General features: G+C 40.7%; 2 protein-coding genes across 8 annotated transcripts in view; one reads left to right on the forward strand and one right to left on the reverse strand.

The window, feature by feature from the left end:
• Positions 1–11,370, reverse strand: part of LOC117250060 (von Willebrand factor D and EGF domain-containing protein) — a 49,062-nt gene extending 37,692 nt beyond the window's left edge. For all 3 annotated transcript variants that reach the window (XM_033616035.2, XM_033616036.2, XM_033616034.2), the window contains exons 1-3: positions 10,824–11,370; positions 2,505–2,689; positions 2,033–2,261 (exon numbers count right to left, since the gene is read on the reverse strand). In XM_033616035.2, coding sequence (XP_033471926.2) covers positions 2,033–2,261; positions 2,505–2,689; positions 10,824–10,899 — 490 coding nt within the window. In that variant the 5' untranslated portion in view covers positions 10,900–11,370. The remainder of the gene's footprint in view (positions 1–2,032; positions 2,262–2,504; positions 2,690–10,823) is intronic.
• kynu (kynureninase) overlaps positions 1–25,398 on the forward strand; it is a 75,847-nt gene that overhangs the window by 4,531 nt on the left and 45,918 nt on the right. For 2 of the 5 annotated variants that reach the window (XR_004501050.2, XM_033616038.2), the window contains exons 2-6: positions 20,145–20,273; positions 21,805–21,920; positions 23,774–23,968; positions 24,054–24,174; positions 24,254–24,336. Coding sequence is in view for 2 of the 5 variants with exons in the window: in XM_033616038.2 (XP_033471929.1) it covers positions 23,800–23,968; positions 24,054–24,174; positions 24,254–24,336 (373 nt within the window). In the remaining 3 variants the exon portion in view is untranslated. Of the gene's footprint in view, positions 1–20,144; positions 20,274–21,495; positions 21,921–23,345; positions 23,686–23,773; positions 23,969–24,053; positions 24,175–24,253; positions 24,337–25,398 lie in introns of those variants that run through there. The other 3 variants (XR_004501052.2, XM_078165697.1, XR_004501054.2) reach the window with 3 other exon arrangements.

The following is a 25,398-nucleotide window of genomic DNA, read 5'->3' on the forward strand; positions in this document are numbered from 1 at the left end:
CTAAACCTAACCTATGCTAAGTGCTTAACTTTACGTTAAGTACATAAGGTCAATAGTGCTAAAGGGGTACCTAGAGCGTCATAGTTTGACGTGTAGGGCCACTGGCCAAGTATCAGTAGTGGACGAGTTGGGAGTGAAAATGTGTGGGTGGTTGGAACCTTTTATTTCTATTGAACTGCACTCACCAACCATATCACTCCGCAGAAGGAAGTGTGCATCTACTGGTAGACTCACAAGTCAGTCTTTAGACGCTTTGCTTAACTAAAGACTGATGACTTTCTCCCTGATTTTGTGTTTAGATGGGCGGATACAATTTCAGAGTTTAAAAAAACTCCCTACGTTGCAGAACCAATAGTAAATCTGCAGGGCGGTCCTTTGGTGGCTCGCTGAACTCTTGTGCTTGTAAACACAGTCCCACTGGAAAGCGGTAGCGGTGTAGCGGTACAAAATGGCTCAGCTGCGCTTGCAGAAAACGCAGTCAGAGTTAGTGGATGTTTGTCGCGTTTGTGGCGACACATTCTCGCCAACTAAAAGAAACAAACATAATCTTTTACAAGATCATGACTCATCCGTCCAGCCGGACTATAACGTTAGAGGGAATCGCCTTGTTTACAAATACTTCGGGTAGAAAACCAGCAGAGTTTTTAACTATATATATATATATATACATATATACATATATGTATATGTATATATATATATATATATATATATGTATATATATATATATATATATATATATATATATATATATATATATATATATATATATATATACATATATGTGTGTATATATATATATATATATATATATATATATATATAGCCTATGTATCACATTTTTCACATCACTGTATCACCGTTTGGACTAATCTGATGTTTGTAAAGTCTATCAACACAATGATTGAACAAACATTGCTATTTCTGTGTGCACGTTTAGCTGGGCTAACCGTTAGCCGTTAGCCCTGTTAGCCGTTAGCGGTGTCTGTAATAGGTAATAACTCATTAAACGATCCGTGAAAAAAATATCTTTTCCAGCGGATATCTTAGTTACAACATGATTGAGCTAGCAAAGCAGTTTTGTGTTGCTATGTGTGGTATTTATTCAGTTTTGGGAAATCACGATGTCTAGAAAGCATCAGTGGCTGCAGCTGACAGGGACAGCTAACACTAGCAACAAAGCTAACATCAGGACGTCATCTGTTAAAAGCCTCCTGTTGTCGGATACGACATGAAACTACTCCAGTTAGCTCAATCATGTTGTAACTAAGACATCCGCTGGAAAAAATATTTTCTTCACGGATGAGCACACGTTTGATAAAACGGAGTTAAATCTCTCGGCATCCATTTTCAAGCTCTCTGTGCGTTTGTTTCCTTGCGGACGAGAAAAGGGGGAGCGCACATTTCTGAGAAGGCGTGTCCTTTTCAAAAATGCAAGAGGCGTTGCTTTGTTGCCGGCCGTTTTCGCCGGTGTATTAAACACACTTTAGAAAGGAGTGTCCCCAGACTATCAGAAGGCGGAGATCTCTGATTGTCTGGTGGCGAGACTAATCTACTGCTAACTCACCCAGCATCACTGAGCTAGCTAACGTTACAGTTTAGCCGAGAAGGACGCCATTAATGTTTACATCTGGCACTGTCACGAGCACAAGCCTCTCGTCTGTGAGTAGATGCACGCTTCCTTCTGCGCGGTGATACAGTAGGCAGGTGGTGTTCAGTACAAAGAAAATAGTTCCTACATGACACTTCTCACAACAAGGTCTGTGGATTATCTTGAGTAACTGGGTCATGATTTCTGGGAAGAGACATTGATGTTGAGTTTTTTTAAATGTATTTTTTTGGCGCTTTGAGCACCACAAGCTGGGTGTCATCTAGAGAAGGCAGACATCTCTGCGGTTGATATCTCCAACACTCTGCAACTCACACCAGAATAATCTACACTGATAAACAGCACAAGAGGGAAGAGGAACAATATGTGTTTTTGATTTTGGGGTGAACTGTCCCTTTTAAGGTCAGCTCAGATTCTGCTCACCTTTGGCGCAGTATCCCATGCACCCCTGCGTGGGCTGCAGGTGGTACAGCAGGAACTCGCCGCAGTTCCGCACCGTGATGGGGATGCGGAAGAGGCAGCAGTCCTTGGTGCTGCCTTGGAAGAACTGCCAGGTGGCGCAGGCGGAGAGCTGGCGGACCTCGCCAGGCCGGGGCAGGGAAGCATCCTTCAGTGACAGCCACACCGGAGCCTGTGTACCACAGCGGTTCATCTGCGGGGCGGGCGTCAACAGAAACAGTCATTACCTGTAGTGAGGGGGTTATTATACCCTCCACCTGGGCTGCAGGTGCTCATTAAACTTGCTGGATGCTAGATGTTTGCCAAGGGAGAGGATGTTTGATGCTATTTTTTTGGCAGAGATTTTATTTGAGGATTTTGACAATCAGGCAGTCAGAGCAGAGACACAGGACGTTGTGCAAAGATGAAAACACAACCAGTATTTTTGCTGTCTTACCTCAACGCAGGTGGTCGGCATCTCCGCCGGCTTGTTGTTGATCTTGAATCTGTACCAGCCCGGCGACAGCGAGTGGTCACAGATCAGGTCCTGGATGGCCGTGTTCTGGATCTCCGTGGAGTCAAAGTCGACGCTGCGATAGGGATTACGCAAAGTCCGATGACCTCCTGGGTAACACTCTGGAGCTGAGATGTGAAGAACAAGGACGGTGGAAATTACACATTAATTTAGCAGATGTTTTTCTGTGTTTAAAGTTGGTTTAAGGAAAAAGGATCAGGGGAGAAAAATGATTGTTCAGACTGAGACACAGACACTAAATGTTTCTGTGGCCCGGCTTTAAAACCTCTTAAAATAATTTTCCACTTTTGGAGAGCTTTAATCTCTTTGGATGCTTGCCTCTGCTGAACATTTTCCAACCCCAAATCTCCTCGAGAGGAAATGAAAACTGAAGAATCTCAGGCTGAGATCAGATGAGCAGGTTTACCCCGGAGTCATGTCTTTATCTGTGACTGAGTCCTGCTGTGTGGTTGTGAACAAGACGGCACTGAGAGGACAGACGTGATAAAGATAGACAAAACAAAGGCAACTTGTGTCATCAGGGGAAACGGCAAACAAGGGCTGACTGTCCTTGGCTGGGCTGAGAAGTTGTCTCTTTCCCACTATTAAACTGGAGTGTGGAAGTTTATTCTTGGCCTTGGATAGAGAATTAAGGTCCACTTAACAGTATTTTCCCTCAACTTTAAAAATAGTGACCTGAGTTTCAATCCTGCTTTTATTTGCTCAAATAAAAGTTAATTTTTAAAGGGTCAGTTCAGTGTTTTCCAACCTCGACCCTACTTCCACATGTTTTTGTCTAAGTGAGGAATGGGAACAACAATTTTTGAAATTGGTCTAGTACAAATACAACATGCTAACTTTATTAGCACAAGTCTATGGCGTTTTACATTGTATAGTAGTAGCCTAGCAGCTAGCAGGCTTTTCCTCTACTCATATGAAGCCAGAGACAACAGCAACATTTAACAAAGGTGACGTTACAAAATTTGGCTCCATTACAACTCACAAGGTTCACTGACAAAACAACTGTCTTATACTAAACACGTTTTCCAAACAAATACAACATGCTAACGTTATTAGCACAAGCCTATGGCATTTTACATTGTGTAAATTAGCCTAGCAGCTAGCAATCTTTTCCTCTTCTCATATAAAACCAGGGACAACAGCAACATTTAACAAAGGTAGCGTTACAAAATTTGGCTCCATTACAACTCACAAGGTTCACTGACAAAACAACTGTCGTTTTCCAAACAAATACAACATGCTAACGTTATTAGCACAAGCCTATGGCATTTTACATTGTATAAATTAGCCTAGCAGCTAGAGGACTTTTCCTCTGCTTATATGAAGCCAGGATAAATCACACACAAGACTTAAAATGCTATTTTAGTGGAGGTTTTATTGTCTTCACAGTTTGTTTTTTCTTATCTGTGTCATAAAAGTAAATAACATCTTTGTTTCCACTGAGGGAAATGGTTTCAGCTTACAGAGACAGACAGGAGGTCTGCGTCACCATGACGCGTGGTTACATTTCTGGGGAGGTGCACATCACACTGCGGCGTAAGGTACAGTGGCAATTTGTCTGACAACATTATGCGAAAGATCCCTACAGAGACAGACCTTTTAGTTAAAGAGTAAGATCCTCTTTGTTTAACCAGAAATAAACCCGAAATCGCCATCATCAAACCCACTAGACTCCATTACATAAACTGTAATTTCAACATGTATAGGGCCAGCACATTTTCTAGGTGGCACCCCCCAAAAATGGAGCCAATACAGAAGTGCCAAAACCTGCAGTTCCTCTAATGGGCACTTGAGGCTAGCTCCAAAAGTGAGTCGATCCCCATAGACGCCCGTGTTAAAATGCCCAACTTTACAGCAGAAATAAACATGTTTACAGCCTCGTACAGTTTCCATAGCTAATGTCAGCACTCATGACAACTGTGTTGGGGTGAATTTTTATATAACTCAAAGAGTCGGGCATCACCAGAGGCCCCATAACACAATGTTATCACAATACATAAGTCACGATACATTATTGTGGTTTTTAACATGTTGCAATATGCTGAGTATCACACTAACAAATATTGGGATTCATCACCTTTTTTCAACTGCAAATTATGTCCCCAAAAGTATTTTTAACTTCTGATGTTATTATTCTATTAGGCGACAAAAAGTTTAATTTGTACCTGTAATATTGATTATTTATATAACAAACAGTGTATCGATATGATATTGCCACACAAAAATATTGCGATAATAACCCAATCGTGAACTTTTTATTGAGACTTAATTATATGCATGTATCAAAGGGCAGGACTGCTTGTAGCGTCCCTACAGACCCTGAGTCAGATCCACCCCACGCTCCTCCACAACTCCATCCTCTCGTCAGAGTATGGTCACTTCTGGCTCCAAAAAATGAATGTGGCGACGGCTGAAATGGCTTCAGTACGGCAATACAAAACCAGTAGGTGATGTCACTGCAGCTAGTCTGTGATATCTTCACATCTAACTGGGAGAGTTAAGAGTTCACTCGGACCAAGCCAGAGCTGCTGAGCCACTTATCCTGTTAAGGGTCAAGGGGGGGGCTGGAGCCTTTTCCAGCTGACACTGGGTAAGAGGCAGGGTTCACCCTGGACAGGTCACCAGACTATCACAGGGCTGACTCATAAGCCCCTTTTACACTGCCAGATTTTCGGCGAATGTTGGGCCGTTTTGCCGGCAAGCTGCGAGCGTTTAGACACACAGAGCCGGATTGGCGAGTTGATCCGAGGTGCCCAATTTTCCACCTCGTAGGGTAGACATATTGGTGGAACCTTTTTAGTTTAAACAGATCGAGGCGACCTTCCGCAACGGGAGGGGCTGTTGAAGACTTGTGGGAGGAGCTGTTGATGACGCCGCACGTGCGAGCCACTGGCGGTGGATAAACAGGAAACAGCTGATAGCAGGAATTAGCGAGCAGCTAGTAGCAAGAGGGAAACACAAACCTGACAGACACTGTAAAGATGAGCAACTGGGGAGACAAGGAATTGTGCACCCTCCTTGTCCTCGTAAACGAAGAGGCCATTAACCGTCAGATGACGGGGACGGTGAAGAACGGGCCGACTTACGAGAGAAGTGTCGTCTGACCAGCCGCGGCTTCCCTCCCACGTCACTGTTTACGTCACACGCTGAGCTACACGTTTTGTTACTTGCTCACGCCCCCCATTGCCCCGAAAAAGGCACATTCTGTATAAACAAAAGTAGGTAGGCGGCATTTTGCTGCACTCCCCGATTTTGTTTTTATACTGCCAATGCTGAACAAAGACTGATTGGGCTTTCCTGCAAATTTGCACAACTCCTGTTTAAAAGGGCTATAGAGACAGACAACCATTCACACCTACAGTTAATTTAGAGTCACCAGTTAACCTGCATGTCTTTGGACCACGCTGACAAGGGTTCGAACCCCAACCCCCGGTTCAAACCAGGAACCCTCTTGCTGTTAATCAACAATGCTAACCACTGCTTCACCATGCTGCCAAGACTATTTTTGTGAGTTTTATTGTGTTTCTGTCGACTTTAAAAGATTATAAAATTACTGTAAATGGAGTCTAGCGGGTTTGTCGATAGCAATTTCGGGGCTGTTTCTTGTTAAACAAAGAGGACATTACTCTTCAACACACAGGGCTATCTCTGCCGGGATCCTTTCTATGATGTTGTCAGACACTTAGAATAACAATCTGAGCCTGTCAGTGACAAAAGCAAACATTTTTAGTGGACGTACATTGACACTTCACAATACTGGACCAGTTTAAAAACTTGTTCCCATTCGTCACTTAGACACGAAAACATAGAAAACTAGAGTCCAGGTTGAGTCTTAGTTTGGTTGGCGCAACCGAACCGATCCTCTTAAAACCTCAACACAAATTAAAGCACAATTGTACTCTGTACTGGAACTAAAGTCTTGGATAAAGGAGTTAACTGAGCATATTTTAACACTATACATCTTGAGTGTCTTCAGTCGTATGTTTATCGACCTGTAACCATCATACATTATTGATTCGCTGTTGAGGAACTTCATGAATAACAGGAAATGGAAGCATGGAAAAGGTGACTGAATCACATGTACGGTTCGCTCTTTAAAGTGTCAGTGAGCATTGAGGAGGTGAGCAGGAAGGATCATTTCACCCCCAGAGGTTATCTAAATTACTAAGAACAACAGACATTCCTGTGAGCCTCTCGCCTCTCTAAACTCGCCCCAGGAAAGGACGCTAAAGCCAATGGCGCATGACTGGCCTCTGAACACCGCCTGCAGCTGCAGGCTGAAACAACCGGGAGAATTATTTGAGCAGAACATGTAGTTTTCCACACTGGCACACTCTCAACAGCTCCACATCTGTCAAGTGAAATGGGTCAAAGTCATCAACAGAGGCTTTCTTAACAAACTGCCACTAAAAAGGATGGGCTGTTCTTTCACGTTGTCCCCTTTTCTGTGTTTGAGTTTGATTGTGGCGGCTGAGTAAAGTCACATAAAGGAAAACAAACATTCAGGGTATTTAGGATGTCTTGAGAGCGTCAAAGCCTTGAATGGACGGGGCGAAGTTACTGCCGCTGATCCCAAACCTAAACAAGGTCTTACAGGCTGGTCTTCACGTTGACAGCCCCTTGAAAGCAAATGCTCTTGTTTACATCACCGCCTGTCTGCGTGTTCACCTCGTCTGGAAGCTCCAGTGACAAGATGCGAGGTCACAGGTTGTCCAAACAACCAGGTTCTGAGGCAAGAGGACAATTGGCGAGACTTTGCCTGCTGGCTAAACTGTTCCTATTGGCAGCTTAATGAGTTTACAGAGCCGGAGGGGGACTGGGGTTGGGAGAGGGCGGGGGGCGGTGAGCTAATGAAGCGGCCCCCGGGGGGAGGAGATCCCACTGGGAGGGAGGCCCTCAGCAGCCCAGATGTGCAGCGACTCTGCAGGGAATTCTCCAGTTTCTCAGGAAAGAAGATTAATTTGGGAGAGCGTGGTGTTAACACAACTGAGGTTACCGGTCTCTTTCCCAGAGGGTCTCTCACTCACTGCGAAAACAGAAACTACAGTCAGACGGACACAGACGGGGTCATGGGTCTGGATGAGATCTGCTTAAATAAAATAAGACTCATTATCACTAATCATTCAAGCATCTCTGTGGTAGAATTTAAGAGCAGAGTTTGGAGAACATGGGTTTTTAATAACCAGTAGTGACAGAGAAGGTTTTCTTTGATGCCAAATTCTTTCTTGACAAGGCGGAAAAGCCGCATTTGTACCACTGCGAGACACAAAAGCTCTCAAATGAAACCCTACACAAGATAAATTAAGTTAAAGGGCTCCACAGGAGTGAGGTAGGCGGCGACTACTACCCAACATTTGTGTTTTCACCATGCTAGCAGCCGTTTGATCAATTTGGTCCAGACTAAAATATCTCAACAAGCCTTCGATGGATTACCACGACATTTTGTCCAGACATTCATGTTCCATACAGGATGAATCCAACGGACTTTGTGCCACCATGAAAGCTGACATATTTGTATTTTACTGAAATGTATCAACTACTATTGTAGGGTTGACACCTTCTGGTCAGTTGGTCGATTGTTTGGTCAATCCGCGCTCGTCTGATCAAAGTCTCATTGGTTGGACAGTCGCTGGTGTCACTTTTAAAAGACCATGTGTCCACCGAAGCATTTTTTCCCAGCTGAAAACACCATGTTGGTGTGATATGGAGTATACATGGTGGTAAAGATGTTGCACAAGGTCGTGGCTAGATAGTATCCCGAGATTTAGGAAACTCTGGCAAGCCACTTTAAAATATTCTTGTCTCGCTGTTTTGTGGTGCGACAACACTGTGGTAAAGTCCAGTTAAATGATTAAAATGAAATGATCAGCTAAAAAATGGGACATGAAATCCTGTGGGAGTTTCTGACAAATCCGGGGATAGACATGACCAAGGTAGAGCACTTCCTCTGGATAAAGCATGTAGGGAGAGAGGATTCTCACTCCGACCTCGTCACATCTCGATGTTTGGTCATGGACTTTCCACATCCAGGTACCCAAGGTGCGGTGGTTGTTAAGATAATGGATGCCGTACAACTTCAGCCTGTTACATGCGTTGTCTGTTTTCAAGATACACTTTTGTTTTCACAGGAAATGCACAGTTTGCATACAGTAGTCACTGTCGACTAATCTGTCAATTATTTCTTGGATTAGTCGACTAATCATTTTATCGAAAAATGTGTTAAAATGTTGAAAAATGTCGGTCTGTCTCTCCCAAACCTCAAAATGATGTCATCTAATGTCTTGTTTCGTACTCACGCCAAAGGGTTTTAGTTCACCGTCATGGGAGAGTGTGTAAAGCTGCCAATATTTGAACGTAAGAAGATGCAGTAAGAGTATTTTGGGTACTTCATAGTACTTTTCTATGGAAAATGACTCAAACCAATTAGACGACTACTGAAATAGTCACAGATTATTTTAATAGTCGATTAGTCATCGATTAGTCGACTAATCGTTGCAGCCCTACTTCGGAGTGAGATCAGGTTGGTGTAGGACCTATTAATTTTACTCTTGTTGCAGTGGCATGATATGCCAGTGGGTGGCATCAGTTTGTAACGCAGATGTAACTCCACAATAGATTGTTTCATAATTTTTTAACAGACACTGACACACCGTCCACCGTAGAAACCACCACTGAAAGTGCAGAGGGTGAGGCTAACGCACCTAGCAATGCTACAACTGCTGCAGTTAGCAGCTAGGCAAACAAGAGAAGACCCGAAAAATATTCAGAAATATCTCAAGTGCAACTCTTTTTTAAAAAATATATGTAGTAGGGGTCCCTGCTGTCTGTCTTTGGGCCAAGGGGTCCTTAGCCTGAAAACATTGAAGACCCCTGAATTTTCCTCGGGGGACAATAAAGTGTATCACATCATGACGTGGCCGGATGGCACCTTTTGTGGCGGTATGATACTCTGCTGGATGGTGTCAGTTTGAAACCGTGCTGGTAAAGACGCACTATAAGGAGCTGTCGTCAATGGGTGTGGTGGATGGGTCCAACAAACCCTGGACTTTCACCCAGGAGCTTTGTGTTTGCTTCCTGTCTCAATGTTGAGTCAAACCATGATGTTTTTTCTAAACCTAACCATGTGCTTGTGTTGATGTCCGCGCTGTTCGTTGCGGCATCCTTAAGGGACAACAGCGGACGCAGGAGGATACCTAGCACGTAATACGTAGATGTGACAGTCCACTGACAAAGCAGCGATATGTAACGACTTGGGATGAGAACGTGTTGGACACAATGCTATTCACGAACAAATGCGCTCCAGTTTTTTGTTTTTTGTGTGACATCCAGAAAATGTCTATTGATGAACAACTGAAGCCATTCAGTGTTTGATTCTTTTCGTCAACCAGACAAATGTGTGTCCTGGAGTTACAGCAGACTTTGTTTTGGCTCAGAAATGCCTGGTATTCTCATCGCAAAGCTCTGCAAGGACCCTCAGTGTTACATTTTACGATGGCCTGCCTTAAAGTTTACGAGTGTGTGCTTTGATGTGCTGCTGGACACCCTGGAGACAGAGATGTGAGCGCGATGGAGGACGGGGTGGCATGTTGGTCCGACCAACACTGTTATGTTATAGTCAAACAAGAGCAGCTCATATCAGAAAGAGAAAGGCATGATGGGACAGTGAAGAGGCAGAATGAAGCAGTTTACTGTAGGGAGTTGGTTCCAGCTGCATCGTTATGAGGGCTGCTCTCTGATTTATAACTCCACTGTTACTTTTATTTCTCTTCATGCTGCTTTTACTGCACTTTTGCCTCAGTAAGTCCTGACTGTAGCTGCTTGTTTCTTGATAATGGGAACCAAAATGAGTGGTCAGATAAGGGCTGCTTCCTTCTCTCTGTGATTATAACCCGACAGAAACTGCGTGTCATTCAGCTGAAACATTTATTTCTCTTCGAGCAAAGCTTTGTCCTTTGCCCTTGTGTGATCTCCTCTCTGTCTCTGAAGGTCCATCTAACCTCTGGACCTGCTGAGTGATAGGAATGCAGCCTCGCAGGCCAAGTCACGCAGCAAGTTCCTTTTTCCTGCATTGTATTCACAGATATAATCATTTGAAACGTGAGTCTGGGTTGCATTAGACATCATCTAGTTCATGTCTTGTGGGTAAAACCATGTGCGTCATGGCAGCTGGGCACCATTTGAAAATCATAATGGACACAAAAGGATTTAGGATGCTCGTAAGCCACAGAAAGTTCCACCTACCATGTTGTGCAAGCGCTCCTAGTTGCACGACCCACAGCAACGCGATGCGTAAATATCCAAATGCGCAACAGTCCATTTCTGCGGCTCCGTGTTTGAGAGATGCGGCAGGCAGGTTTCAGGTTCCCATTGGGAGTTTGGAAAAACGGTGCGAAAGTGGCGCAAACTGCACTTATCCACCCGCTCCTGTTGTGGAAATTAGAGACTTAAATTTGCGCTCCGCTCGCTGCACACTGCGGCTCCCCTGTGCGTAAGATCACCACAGAAGAGCAGGGAGGGAGGAGGCACAGTCTGCTCCTATAGGTGGGTCCTCGGTCTCTCCATCAACGCATCACGTGCATAAAATCGATAGATGATCCATCCTAAGCGTCCTAATGGAAACTGAAATCCTCTCAGCAGCGTCTCCAAGGCTTCAGCACGGTTTACAAACACTTCTCAACTTCAAGAAGTGTTTGGAGTCACTGCTGGGAAGCGCCACATCCGTGCGTAAAAGTGAGCCAGAAAAATGAAACTCATAACGTCAGATGAAAATCAGCAGAGACACATGTGCCACATGTTGACATCACTACAATCCAACCCTCTCATCATCTGAAGCCACATGTCGGACTTCAAATCACTTTCATCAGCAAGCCGAGGAACAAACAGCAATTTGATGCAAAAGCAAACAAAAAAAAAACTTTGTGCAGCAGACTTTATATACTTTGTGTATACACTTAGTACTGCGCAGCTATTTGTACTCGGTATGTTACTTATACTCACAGCATGTCAGCAGCTGTAGAGGAAGTGAGCCTCCAGTCAGGTTTTAATTTACAGAAACATGAGGATAAAATGATGCACATGAAATTAATTATTAACAGTGCAGGACATGTGTGTGACAGGCTTTATTTAGGTTTATTCAGTAAACCTGTCTTTACTTTGTTTATGTAGTATTTTATCATCAGCAAATTAGTAGATAAACTTAAATGCAACTTTTTTTAAGTTTATTTTTAAACACATTGAAGCAGTGAAGATTAAAACATAATTAATTTCATATTCACTTGACCAAACCAGGCATTTTTTTAACAAAAAAATTCAGCCATGTTTGTTGCAATCAAGCTACATATTTTTCTACCAGACACTGAGACATAAACACGATTGGACATGTATCAACAGCTGGTTTAAAAAAAAAAAAAAAATCAAAAATCCAGCTTTGTCACCACAAACATGGCTAGACATGTCCTGATGTCTTAATAAAGACATTGGAACATTTGGGTGGGTGCCACAAACACAGCTGAAAATGTCCAGATGTCTCATGAAGAAATATCCAGTATGGTTGCAACAAACATGGCTGGAAATGTCCCAACCTCTCGTCAAAAAATACCGCCTTTGATTGCCGCAAACACAGATGGAAATGTCCTGACCTCTTGTCAAAAAACACCCGGTTTGGTCACTAAAAACACAGCTGGAAATGTCCTAAACTCTGGTCAAAAATACCTGTTTTGATTGCTGCAAACACAGCTGGAAATGTCCTGACGTCTTGTCAAAAAATACCCAGTTTGCTCACCACAAACATGTTTGGAAATGTCCAGATGTCTCATAAAGAAATACCCAGTATGGTCGCCACAAACACAGCTGGAAATGTTCCCACCTCTCATTAAAAAAATACCCAGTTTGGTCACCACAAACATGTTTGGTAATGTCCAGATGTCTCATTAAGAGATACACAGTATAATCACGACAAACACGGCTGGAAATGTCCTAAACTCTTGTCAAAAAAATACCTGTTTTGGTCGTTACAGTCACAGCTGGAAATGTCCTGGTGTGTCGTTTGATAATATCTAGTGCCATTGCCACAAACACATTTGGAAACGTCCAGATGTCTCATTAAAAAATACCCAATTTGGTCACCACAGACACGGATGGAAATGTCCAGATGTCTCATGAAGAAATACCCAGTATGGTTGCAACAAACATGGCTGGAAATGTCCCAACCTCTCGTCAAAAAATACCGCCTTTGATTGCCGCAAACACAGATGGAAATGTCCTGACCTCTTGTCAAAAAACACCCGGTTTGGTCACTAAAAACATGGCTGGAAATTTCCTAAACTCTGGTCAAAAATACCTGTTTTGATTGTTGCAAACACGGCTGGAAATGTCCTGACCTCTCGTCAAAAAATACATGCTTTGGTCACCACAAACACCTTCGGATTTGGATTGGATGAATTAAATAATACCCAGTAAAGTTGCCAAAAACACGACTGGAAGTGTATGGATCACTTGTCAAAAAAATATCTGGTTTGGTCACCACAAACAACTAAAAATGTCCCAACCTCCTGTTAAAAAATACCCGGTTTTATCACCACAAACACGGCTGTCTCACCTCAGTCTTACACCATCCACCATAACCCCATCTGAGCTCATATGTATGCAATCTGAACTACATCACTAGAAATGTTGAAGCAGGGTTTGAGTCGAATGAATCAGGGAATCACTAAACTATAAGGGCACCTCCGACCTTTTACTCTCAGTAAAGTTGATAAGATGTTAAAAGTTGATAAAATGTGTTCCCTGACTGCTGCAGTGTGTTGCACAGTGTTTCAAACATCTACCGTCTGGAGACTGAAGATCTGAGACTTTCTCACAGGATTGAAGTGAAGTCTGAATGAAAAGGCGAGCGCAGAACATCTGCTGCTCCTCTCAGGTCTTTTATTTAGTGGAAAGGTATGTCTCTTTGTCTTTGTAGCCTCCAGCACCTGATGTTTACCTAACACCCGGGAGGCCGACCTTATCTGTTTCAGCTCGGCAGGCGCTCACTTCCCCCCTGTGGTGAAATCATCTCAGTCACAAAGTGTTTTCAGTCACATGAAGAGATAATGAGTGAGCAGACGAGGCCTCTTCAGTGGTCGGTGTTGTAGCAATGTAAAACACATCATTTAACAAAGAAGAGACATTTTGGAAATTTGGAGGCCACTTACTTTTTGCCTAAATTTCTTTTTTGGATCTTCAGTTTTCACATTCTCCGATTCATCCTGGCCTGACCTTGCTTTAGCTTACATGTTGCCGTATGTATCATATCAACATTTCTAAAGTGATGTAGTTCAGATTAGATGGATATGAGTTTCTTCTCAGGAGACAGCAGCATTTCCAGTCGTGTTTGTGTCAACTTAACTGGGTAGTTTTCAGCAAGAGGTTGGGACATTTTCAGTTGTTTGTGGCAGTCAAACTGGGTATTGTAACAAGGCGTCGGGGCCCTTCCAGCCATGATTGTGGCAACCAAAGCAGGTATTTTTTAACAAGACATTAGGACATTTGTAGCCTTTTTGTGGCGACTGAATGTAGTTTTTTTTTAACAAGATATTGGGACTTTTCCAGTCGTGTTTGTGGCAACCAAACTGGGTATTTTTTAAAGGGGTCAGGACTTTTCCAGCCCTGTTTTTGGAGACCATACCAGGTATTTTTTAAGGAGATGTTGGGATGTGTCCAGACACATTTTTATGGTTACCAAACCAGATATTTTTTAACAAGAGGTCAGGACATTTCCAGCTGTGTTTTTGGCACCCATACTGGGTATTTTTTATTGAGAGATTGGGACATTTTCAGTTGTTTGTGGCAGTCAAACTAGGTATTTGTAACAAGGCATCGGGACCCTTCCAGCCATGTTTGTGGCGACCAAAGCAGCTATTTTTAATATTTGTGGTGACAAAACCAAGTATTTTTTTTTCAAGAGGTCAGGACATTTCCAGCTGTTTTTGGCGACCATACCAGGTATTTTTTAAGGAGATGTTGGGATGTGTCCAGACGTGTTTTTGGCGACCATACTGGGTATTTTTTATTGAGAGGTTAGGATATTTCCAGCTGAGTTTTTGGGGACCAAACCCGGTATTTTTTCAACGAGATGTCTGTATATCTCTCGACATGTTTGTGGCAACCAAACAGGGTATTTCTTTTACCAGACGGTGAGACCTTTCCAGCTGTTTGTAGTGGCCAAATTGGGTATTTTTCAACAACACGCTGGGGCATTTCCAGCCATGTTTGTGGCAATCAAACTGGGTAGTTTTTAACAAGAGGTTGGGACTTTTCCAGTCGTGTTTGTGGCAACCAAACTAGGTATTTTTGATGCTGATGTTGATTTTTTGATAAGAGGTCAGGACATTTCCAGCTGTTTGTGGCGACCAAACCGGGTATTTTTTTAGAAGAGGTCAGGACATTTACAGCCCTGTTTTTGGTGACCAGAAGATGTTGGGATGTGTCCAGACTTGTTTGTGGTGACCAAACCGGATATCTTTTAACAAGAGATCAGGACATTTCCAGCTGTGTTTTTGGCGACCACACTGGGCATTTTTTATTGATAGGTTGGGACATTTCCAGCCCTGTTTATGAGGGTCAAACCCAGTATTTTTTTTAACAAGACGTCTTTATATCTCTAGCCATGTTTGTGGGAACCAAACAGGGTATTTCTTTTACCAGACGGTGAGACCTTTCCAGCTGTTTGTAGTGGCCAAATTGGGTATTTTTTAACAACACGCTGGGGCATTTCCGGCCTTGTTTGTGGCAAACAAACGGGGTAGTTTTTAAAAAGAGGTCAGGACATTTCCAGCCCTGTTTTTGGAGACCATACCAGGGATATTTTAAGGAGATGTTGGGACGTGTCCAGACACATTTGTGGTTACCAAACCAGATATTTTTTAACAAGAGGTCAGGACATTTCCAGCTGTGTTTTTGGCACCCATACTGGGCATTTTTTATTGAGAGGTTGGGACATTTCCAGCCCTGTTTATAGGGATCAAACTAGGTATTTGTTTCAGGAGATGTCTGTATATCTCTAGCCATGTTTATGGCAACCAAACATGATATTTCTTTTACTAGACGGTGAGACCTTTCCAGCCGTGTTTGTGGTCGCCAGACTGGGTATTTTTTTGGAAGAGGTCAGGACATTTCCAGCCCCGTTTTTGGAGACCATATCAGATATTTTTTAAGGAGATATTGGGATGTGTCCAGACATGTTTATGGGGACCAAACCGGATGTTTTTGAATGAGAGGTCATGACATTTCCAGCTGTCTTTGTGGCGACTAAATAGGGTATTTTTAACGAGATGTCGGTGCATTTCCAGCCAGTTTGTGGCAGCGTTGTCACAACATACAATTGAAAACTGAAAAGTAAAGAAATGTTAAATTTGAACTTATCCTCTACCTATGAAACAAATTCAACACATCTGAGGGTTGAAAAAGCAAAACTTTATTTTGGTGAATGAGTAGCTTTTTTATATGATAATAGTAAAAATCTTGACGTTTTCTTTCAGGAAATTCAATAAGAGATAAATTGACCAGAGTCCATTGACAGCTTTAAGGTAGCATTTTAAATACCTTAAAATTAAGTTGCTTGATTGTATAAATACTCAGAACCTCATTGGCCAAATACAATTAGAGACGATAAGGAAATTACTTACAATATAGCAAAAATATTAGTGTCTATGGGTAACTCCTAGGTGCTTGGTATCTATATTTGGGTATCTCCTGATATTCATTGCCAAACCTGACTTGGTGTTAACATGGAAACCTAGAAACCTCCCACAGGACACTGGGGACATAAACTTAAACTCTCCTGTCATTCTGCCTGCTGTACTAAAACCTCAATTTGTCCTGTAACTCTCAACCTTTTCACACCTGTCCTGCATGTGTTCAGAAGTGCCATATCATCCACATTAGACTCTCGGGAACCTCCCGAAAACCCCCCTGGTCTGAGACTGCAGTGGTGGCTGCTCCTTGCTGAAGTGCCTGAACAGGAGAGAAAACATTATCTGCTGCCTCCTTTGATGTTGGTGCCCTGAGAAACGACAAGGGGGGAAGTTTCAGTCCTGCCTCCTGAGCACTTCCAGATGTCACACATCCTCCTTTACTGTGAGAAAAACAAGGGCAGAACATACAAGAGGCATGTCAGCGGCTACAATGCAAACCCAAACATCTTGCAAACATATTGCTTCTGCACTCTTAAAAACCTTGAGTCATTTTAAACACGTCTGCCCGCTCAGCTTTCTCTAAACACCAACTTGTGCTGATGTCTGTGAAATGACAGTTTTTTTAAAGAGTGCAGTTGTGGTAAAAATCTGTTTTCTGGTTGTTTTGTTTGCGACCGTTTGTCGCAGAGAAGTTGTGACAAGCTAATTTGCAGCTATTGTTTCCAGCTCTTGTGGAAAACAACCATGACCTGATAATGAAAACTTAGAGAGCGGGTGAACGGGGTCAAAGGTCAATCAGCTTGACCTAAAGGGCACTTCTACTAAAGCTTTCCTGAAGGGCATGTCAGCAGTGAGCTGAGTCAGTGAGGCGGATCTATAGTTTCAAGGCTTATATGGACTCATCTACATGAAGCGTGAAGGGACAATGCTTTGTAATCATTCATGCTGTTAATACTGGCAAAGGAGAGATTCCTTTGTGATTTACTTCTAATGCAAGTGATGAGGAGAGTATTTTTAACAAGCAACATAGCAATATTTCCAGCCGTGTTTGTAGCGAATCAGGTAATTTTTAACTAGAGGTTGGGACAATTCCTGCTTTGTTTGTGGCAACCACATTGGGTACTTTTAACGAGAGGTTAAGACCTTTCCAGCCGTGTTAATGGCAACCAAACCAGATATTTTTTCACGAGAGGTTGGGACATTTCCAGTTGCGTTTGTAGCGACCAAACCGGGTATTTTTTAATCAACAGGTCAGGACATTTGCAGCTGTGTTTGTGGCAACCAGGTCAGGTATTTTTTCACGAGAGGTGGGGACATTTTCTGCTGTGTTTGTGGCAATAAAACCAAGAATTTTTATCAGGAGGTCAAGACATTTCAAGCCGTGTTTGTGGAGACCAAACTGAGTACTTTTAAACTGACATTGTGATTTTTCCAGTCGTGTTTCTGCCAATCAAATTGGGTACTTCCGTAATTAGAAGTTAGGACATGTCCAGTCATGTTTGTAGTAACAAAACCTGGTATTTTTTGACAAGATGTTGAGACCTTTTCAGCTGTGTTTGTGGTGGCCAAAGTGGGTTATTTTTAATGAGATGCTGGGACATACCCGTTGTGTTTGTAGTGGCCAAATTTGCGAGAGGTTGGGACATTTCCTGCTGTGTTTGTGGCAAACAAACCGGGTATTTTTATCACAAGGTCAGGACATTTTAAGCCGGTTTATGGCAACCAGATCAGGTATTTTTTCATGAGAGGTTGGGACATTTCCAGTTGCTTTTATGGAGACCAAACTGGGTATTTTTTATTGACAGGTCAGGACATTTCCAGCTGTGTTTGTGGCGAATACACTGGGTATTTTTTAACAAGAGATTGGGCCATTACAGCCAAGTTTGTGTGACTATACCAGGTATTTTTCAACAAGATATTTAGACCTTTCCAGCTGTGTTTGTTGCAGTCAAATTGGGTATTTTTTAATGAGAGGTTGGGACATTTCCAGTTGCGTTTGTAGCGACCAAACCGGGTATTTTTTATTAACAGGTCAGGACATTTCCAGCTGTGTTAATGGCAACCAAACCAGGTATTTTTTTCACAAGAGGTTGGGACATTTTCTGCTGTGTCTGTCGTAAACAAACTGGGTATTTTTATCAAGAGATCAGGACATTTCAAGCCGTATTAGTGGCGACCAAACCAGGTATTTTTTTTAGGGAGGTTGGGACATTTTCAGCCATGTTTATGGTGACCAAACTGAGTCTTTTTAAAGAGAAATGGTGATATTTCCAGTCGTGTTTGTAGCAAACAAATTGGGTATTTTTTAACAAGAGGTTGGGACAATTCCTGCTGTGTTTGTGGTAACAAAACCTGGTATTTTTTAACAGGATGTTGGGACATTTCCAGTTGCATTTGTGGCAAACAAACCGGGTATTTTTATCACGAGGTCAGGATATTGCAAGCCGTGGTAGTGACGACCAAACCAGGTATTTTTTTAAGGGAGGTTGGGACATTTTCAGCAATGTTTATGGTGACCAAACTGAGTCTTTTTAAAGAGACATGGTGATATTTCCCGTTGTGTTTGTAGCTACCAATTCGGGTATTTTTTAACAAGAGGTTGGGGCATTTCCTGCTGTGTTTGTGGCAATCAAATTGGGTGCCTTTAATGAGAAGTTAGGACATTTCCAGTCATGTTTGTGGTAACAAAAGCCGGTATTTTTTAACAGTATGTTGAGACCTTTTCAGCTGTGTTTGTGGCGGCCAAAGTGGGCTATTTTCAATGAGATGCTGGGACATACCTGCCGCATTTGTATCGTCAAAATTCGGTATTTTTTTCATGAGAGGTTGGGACATTTCTTGCTGTGTTTGTGCCGAACAAACGGTATTTTTTCTCTAGATTGGGACATTTCCAGCTGTGTTTCTAGTAACCAAACCTGATATTCTTTGACAAGATGTTGAGACCTTTCCAGCTGTGTTAGTGGCGGCCAAATTGAGTGATTTTTAACAAGATGCCAGGACATTTCCTGTCATGTTTATGGTGATCAAACCGAGAGGTTAGGGCATTTCCAGCCCTGTTTGTGATGACCAAACAGGGTATTTTTTTAACAAGACGAGTTGAGACCTTTCCAGCTGTGTGGCAACCAAACTGAGTATTTTTAAAGAGACATAGTGATATTTCCAGTCATGTTTGTAGCGACCAAATTGAGTAGTTTTTTAAACAAGGTTGAAACATTTCCTGCCATGTCTGTGGCGATGAAGCTAGGTATTATTTAACCAATCGTGTTTGTGGCAACCATATTTTCATCAAGACATTGGGACATTTCATTTCAGAGTTTTACAGGTAGTTCTCAGATCCAGTAAACAGCAAATACGCAACTAGTGTTCGGGGTCATGACTTTATTTTAAAGGAGTTCCCCAGGGCACCCTCTCGGGTCCTTTCAAAGTTCAATGAATAAATGAAAAAAATAAAAATGCAGTATATGTCAGTCAGAGTGTGAATTCAGGAGGTTTAGCAAAGATGTTGTTTGGCAGATGGTCCTGGCCTCACTTTGAGTCAAAACACAGGCTGCTGGGCCTCACCGAGGGACAGTTACACCTCCATACTGGAGGTCAGAGGACAGCACGACCTCTAAACCTTCAGCGTTTGCTTTTCTCACTCTGTCAACTTTGATTATGAGACATTTCCCAAACAGTGAGGTGTCACTGATGCACTGTCAGGTTGCTGTGAGAAAAAAAAAGTCTGTTTTGCTCTGATATGGGTAATTAAAAACCCCACTCATCATCACTGTACTCAGCTCTGATTGGCTCTCCGCACTTTATTAAGTCGGACGTCGTTTTAGACAAATAAATTCATCTTAATCAAAATAATATTGTGCTTATAATTTACACAATGTGTGTTTTATTTCAGGTCCGAGCACAGTTTGATGCAGTTCGGATGGAAAACAACACCTTCAGCAGGAACTCCAGCTAACGTGATGAAATGAAAGCAGACAGCTTAGCGAGCTGTGAAGAGGAGACGAATAATGAGGCGGAGGAAGTGAGGAAGAAGATGCAATAAAACTCTTGTGAACTTAGAGTACAGAAAAGCAGACAAACACAAGTCCCTAAAGTTATATTAAGAATATTTTAAGTGATTTTCACACAAGGTTTATAAACACCAACTTAAAAACAAATCACATAGTGATACATATTAAACATTCACAATGAACGTTTGCTACAAAATACAGCAAAACACAACCAATAACAGGCAAATAAACATAAATATAGTTCAATAATTACAAACTGTCTAATTTCGTTAATGAAAAATAATTTATGAATAATATTAGCTTTAACATAGTACACACATACTCATTTCTATTTGTATTTTTTCTGTTTTAGCAGTACATCGTATTAATATTATTTTTCATTTTTAAATGGTATTTTTATCGCACATTTTATTCATATTTTTTGGACATATTGTTGATAATTTTAGTATTTTGACATTTTTCATACATTTTATTGATTTTTTTTTTTTACATGTTATTAATATTTGTTCAGACACTTTATTGAAAGTTTTTGGACATTTTATTAACTTTTTTAGACATTTTAATAATATTTTTGTTGGACATTGTATTAATATTTTTGGACATTTTATTGATATTGTTTGGACATTTTAATAACTTTTTTTTCAGACATTTAAATAATATTTTTGTTGGACATTTTATTCATAGTTTTTGGACATTTTATTAACATTTTTCGGACATTTTATTGATTTTTTTCTACATTTTTTAAAATATTTTTTCGGACATTTTACTGAAAGTTGTTATTAATAATTTTTATGACATTTTATTGATATTGTTTCGGACATTTTATCAATATTTAGTGGACATTATATTAACATTTTTTTCAGACATTTTAAAAATATTTTTGTCTGACATTTTATAGATAGTTTTTGGATATTTTATTAACATTTTTTGGACCTTTAATTGATTTTTTTTTTGACATTCTATTTATATTTTTTTCTGACATTTTATTGATTTTTTTGGGGGAAATTTTATTGATGTTCTTTGGACATTTTATTAATATTTTGTCAGTCATTTTATTATATTTTTCCAACATTTCATTTCAATATTTTTTCAGACTTTTTTTTCATATTGTTCAGACATTTTTTTCGAAATATTTTTTGGACATTTTATTGACATTATATCTAATAGCAAACTAAATATTCAGGCCAAATTAAACTGTATATACCTACCATCTTTATTCCACTGAATATATACACTTTAATGTTTTGTCTCTGTCCTCTAAGCTTGACAACACTTTGCTGCCATCTAGTGGAACTTTATCTGAGTTGAATTTATTTCCAGGAACCAGTTGTTCCGTCACTGAGGTTTTGCCTTTTGTGGAACTTCACTCTGTATGTGTGGCTTTTCACACATGAAACTGAAACCGTGAAAAAGGGGAACTCTCTTAAAACGTCATTTGATTACAGGAATTAGTCTGATCCCAGAGTTTACAGGCCATGTTTAGTTGACATGAAATATCTGTTATTGGTTGGTTAATAATCTGAGATGTTATCTCACGCTTAGTTCACTGAAACAATGATTAACTCAAGGCTGAACACAGAGGTCAAAGAGTTGAGGATTCACTCTGACAGCTCTTCAGTCTGACCGCTGTCTGACGACAGGAAGCTCATCCACACACGGTGAGTTACATGTTTCAGTTCAACACAGGTATTTTCTTCATGAAGGAATTAATAACTCGTCCTGCAGATGATTTATTGTGTAAACCAAAAGCATTAAACCTGCAGAGTATAGGCCTGCTGTGTATTCAGAGCTGACAGACGACTGTTGTTGTGTTTAAATATGACTGTTGACTTATCATGTGAATTTGAAAGTTAAGATGAAAATAGTTTGACGGTAAAAGCAGCTTTTTACATCATTAAAGTCCAAAATTTTGATCTTTAAAGTAAATTGTGCAACGAAACAGAGGCTTTAAAGAAAAACGGTCTGGAGGGCAAATTTGTGTTTTTTAGTTTCGGGACAAATGACATCTTGAATGAACAGAGGTTGTTTAAATAGGTGCTTGATGCCAGTATTTAAATTTAGAATTCTGAAGTTAATTTTGAGATATATTTCCAGATGTACTCATAACTATGCTCCTGCACACAGATTATGTTCTGGAAAATGTATTTTGGACCTGTATACTTCAGTAGATCATCTTATAAATATTCAAATATTTTTATTGTTGTTGTTTTTTTAAAAACATTTACACATTATAAATCATACAGTTTGTTGTTATCTGAATTGAGTCTGCCCCACATCCACAGGAGACTGGCCAACACATCAAGAGTGGAAGATAAATAAATGAATAAACAAAAATAATGAATACAATAAAGAACATTATTAATTAAATAATAAATAAATGGAGCAAAAACTAACAAATTCACATGTTTAGATAGATAGATAGATAGATAGAAAGTAAATACATAAATGAATAAAAGAAATAATAAATAAAATTAATGAATGTTATAAAGGGATATAAATAAATAAAAAATAAACAAAAAGATAAATAGATAGATAAATAAACAAAACTAATTGTTACAATAAATAAATGGAGCAAAAACCTTAACAAACTAACATGCTAAAATAGATATATAAATAAATAAATATTAACATAGAAAATAAGCAAAAATAATTAATACAATAGATAAATAAATAAATAAATAAATAAAAAGTACAATCAAGAATATAAATAAATAATAAATAAATAATTGGAAGAAAAATCTAACAATCATATGTTAAAATAGATGACTAAATGAATATTTTGATAAATAAATAAACAAAAAAAACTTAACTACAATAAAGAATATAAATACATAATTGACAAATAAATAAATGGAGCAAAAACCTCAACAAACTAACATGCTAATATATATATATATATATATATATATATATATATATATTTAATACAATAAATAATAAATAAACAAAGCAAAACTTAACAAGCTTCCATGCTAAAATAGATATAAATAAGTAAATAAATAAATAAATAAAAAGTACAGTCAAGAATATAAATAAATAAATAATAATAATAAATAAATGTAGCAAAAACTTAACAAACTTACAGAGAGAAATAAAATGGACGTCAGTAGTGAAACAACCACTGCAATTACTTTTATATGCTCTGTGGGAAAAAAGCCCTTTATAGTTTATATATTAAGCCTTCAAGGTGAAAGTTAATTTACCAAAACCATATTTACAAGTTAAAATACATCCATTATTAATTTTAAATCGGTGACAGTAATTTGCAGAATCTACCTCTGTGGTTTCCCCCACATTTACCTCAGTCTGCCTCCTCCTGGCCTCTGATTGGTCAGCTCAGTCACATGTCACACGAACCAGGAAGTGCTGTGAGGCTGAGGAGGTATGGAGGACCACGTGGAGAGCAGTGAGGAGCTGCTGATGGTAGCTGTCCATCTCCACCCTGCTGTATAAAACCTGCCCATCACAATATGTCCAGTTTTAAAAAGCCTTGTGTTTCCTGTCTCTGCAGTCCAGCAGCTGCCCAGTCCCACAGTCATGGACCTGTTCACTGGCTCAACTCCAAGGGAAACTCTGGAGCGAGTTTCAGCCTCTCTGGGCTGCAGTCCGACCTCGGCAGAAGTGGCTGCGTGCCTCGACAAACACGACAAACTGAGGCATCTCAGGGAGAAATTCCTGGTGCCCAGAATAGCAGATTTGCCTCCCTGTGAGTACATGAGCATCAAAGTCATCTGTGTAACCTCAGTGTCTATAGTAACTCAGGTTGGATACTTCCTCTGGTGTTTGTGCAGCTGATCTCTCGCTGGTCGACGGCGACAAGGAGTGCATCTACCTTGTGGGGAACTCGCTGGGGCTCCAGCCCAAGATGGCCAAGAAGTACCTGGACGAGGAGCTGGAGAAGTGGGCCAAGATGTATGTACGATCACATATTTGACAATTGATTTCAATAAGATGAAAATGTTTAGTGATTTTAAAAGAGCTCGTCTTACAGGGGCGTCCACGGTCACACCGAAGGCTCTCGACCTTGGGTGTGGGCTGAAAACAACATAGAGGAGCTCATGGCTAACGTTGTGGGTAAGAGACACTGTAGTTTATCTTCTTGAGTTTAATTCCTTTTCCAAGTTCGCACCAAGAAGCTTGACTGTTCTGTGGAGGTTTGTGCTCTCCAAGTGCCCTCCTAGTTCTGGATAGCTGATGCTCGTACACTGGCAATAGCCGTGGCCGTATGCATTATGTTTTCGGTACGTCCGTCTGTCCCATCCTCGTTGAACATGATCCCCCAATCCCAAATGGATCCCTTACAGACTCGTTGACTCAAGCCCTAAGAACTTACAGACCTAGGACCAATTCCATTTGTCATGGGCCAACGGTCAAGGTCATTGTGACCTCATTTGTCTTATTCTTGTGAATGTTAAATCTCAAAAATGCCTCCAGGGATTTTTTTTTCCAAATTTGGCACAAATGTTTCCCTGGAATCAGCAATGAATTGGTCAAAAGTCAAGATCACTGTGACCTTATATCCATCACATTCTCGTCAATGTGATATCTCAAGGACATCTCGAGAGGATTAAAAAAGAAAAATCTGGCACAAACATCCCCTTTGCGTCAGGCATGAACTGATTAGAATGTGGTGGTTAAAGGTCAAAAGTCAAGGTCACTGTGACCTCGTCCATTGTGTCCTCGTGAACATGATATCTCAAGAGGGCCTTGAGGGAATTTCTTCAAATTTGGCACAAACGTCCACTTGGACTCAAGAGTGAACCGATTAGAACTTGGTGGTCAAAGGTCAAAGGGCAAGGTCACAGTGACCTCACAAAACATTTTTTTTTTTTGCCATAACTCAAGATTTCATTCACTAATCATGACAAAATTTCACACAAATGTTCTCACAGGATAAAATGATGACGTTTTGTATCCAAAAGGTCAAAGGTCAGCTTGACTGTGACATCATAATGTTCTGTATAAAACACTTTTCTGTCCATTATTTAACGTCAGATACTGAATTGCTGACTCTAATCTTGAAACTGTGCTGACTGTATAGATCTTGTGTGTGTGAAGCGTCCATGTTTTCTGTCAGAGACACTCCATAATTCCTCTATGAAGCAACTGGTTCAGGTCGCTGCACTTTTTGTAGAG

The sequence above is a fragment of the Epinephelus lanceolatus genome, chromosome 24 (assembly GCF_041903045.1).
Source record: "Epinephelus lanceolatus isolate andai-2023 chromosome 24, ASM4190304v1, whole genome shotgun sequence".
Classification (NCBI taxonomy): Eukaryota; Metazoa; Chordata; class Actinopteri; order Perciformes; family Serranidae; genus Epinephelus; species Epinephelus lanceolatus.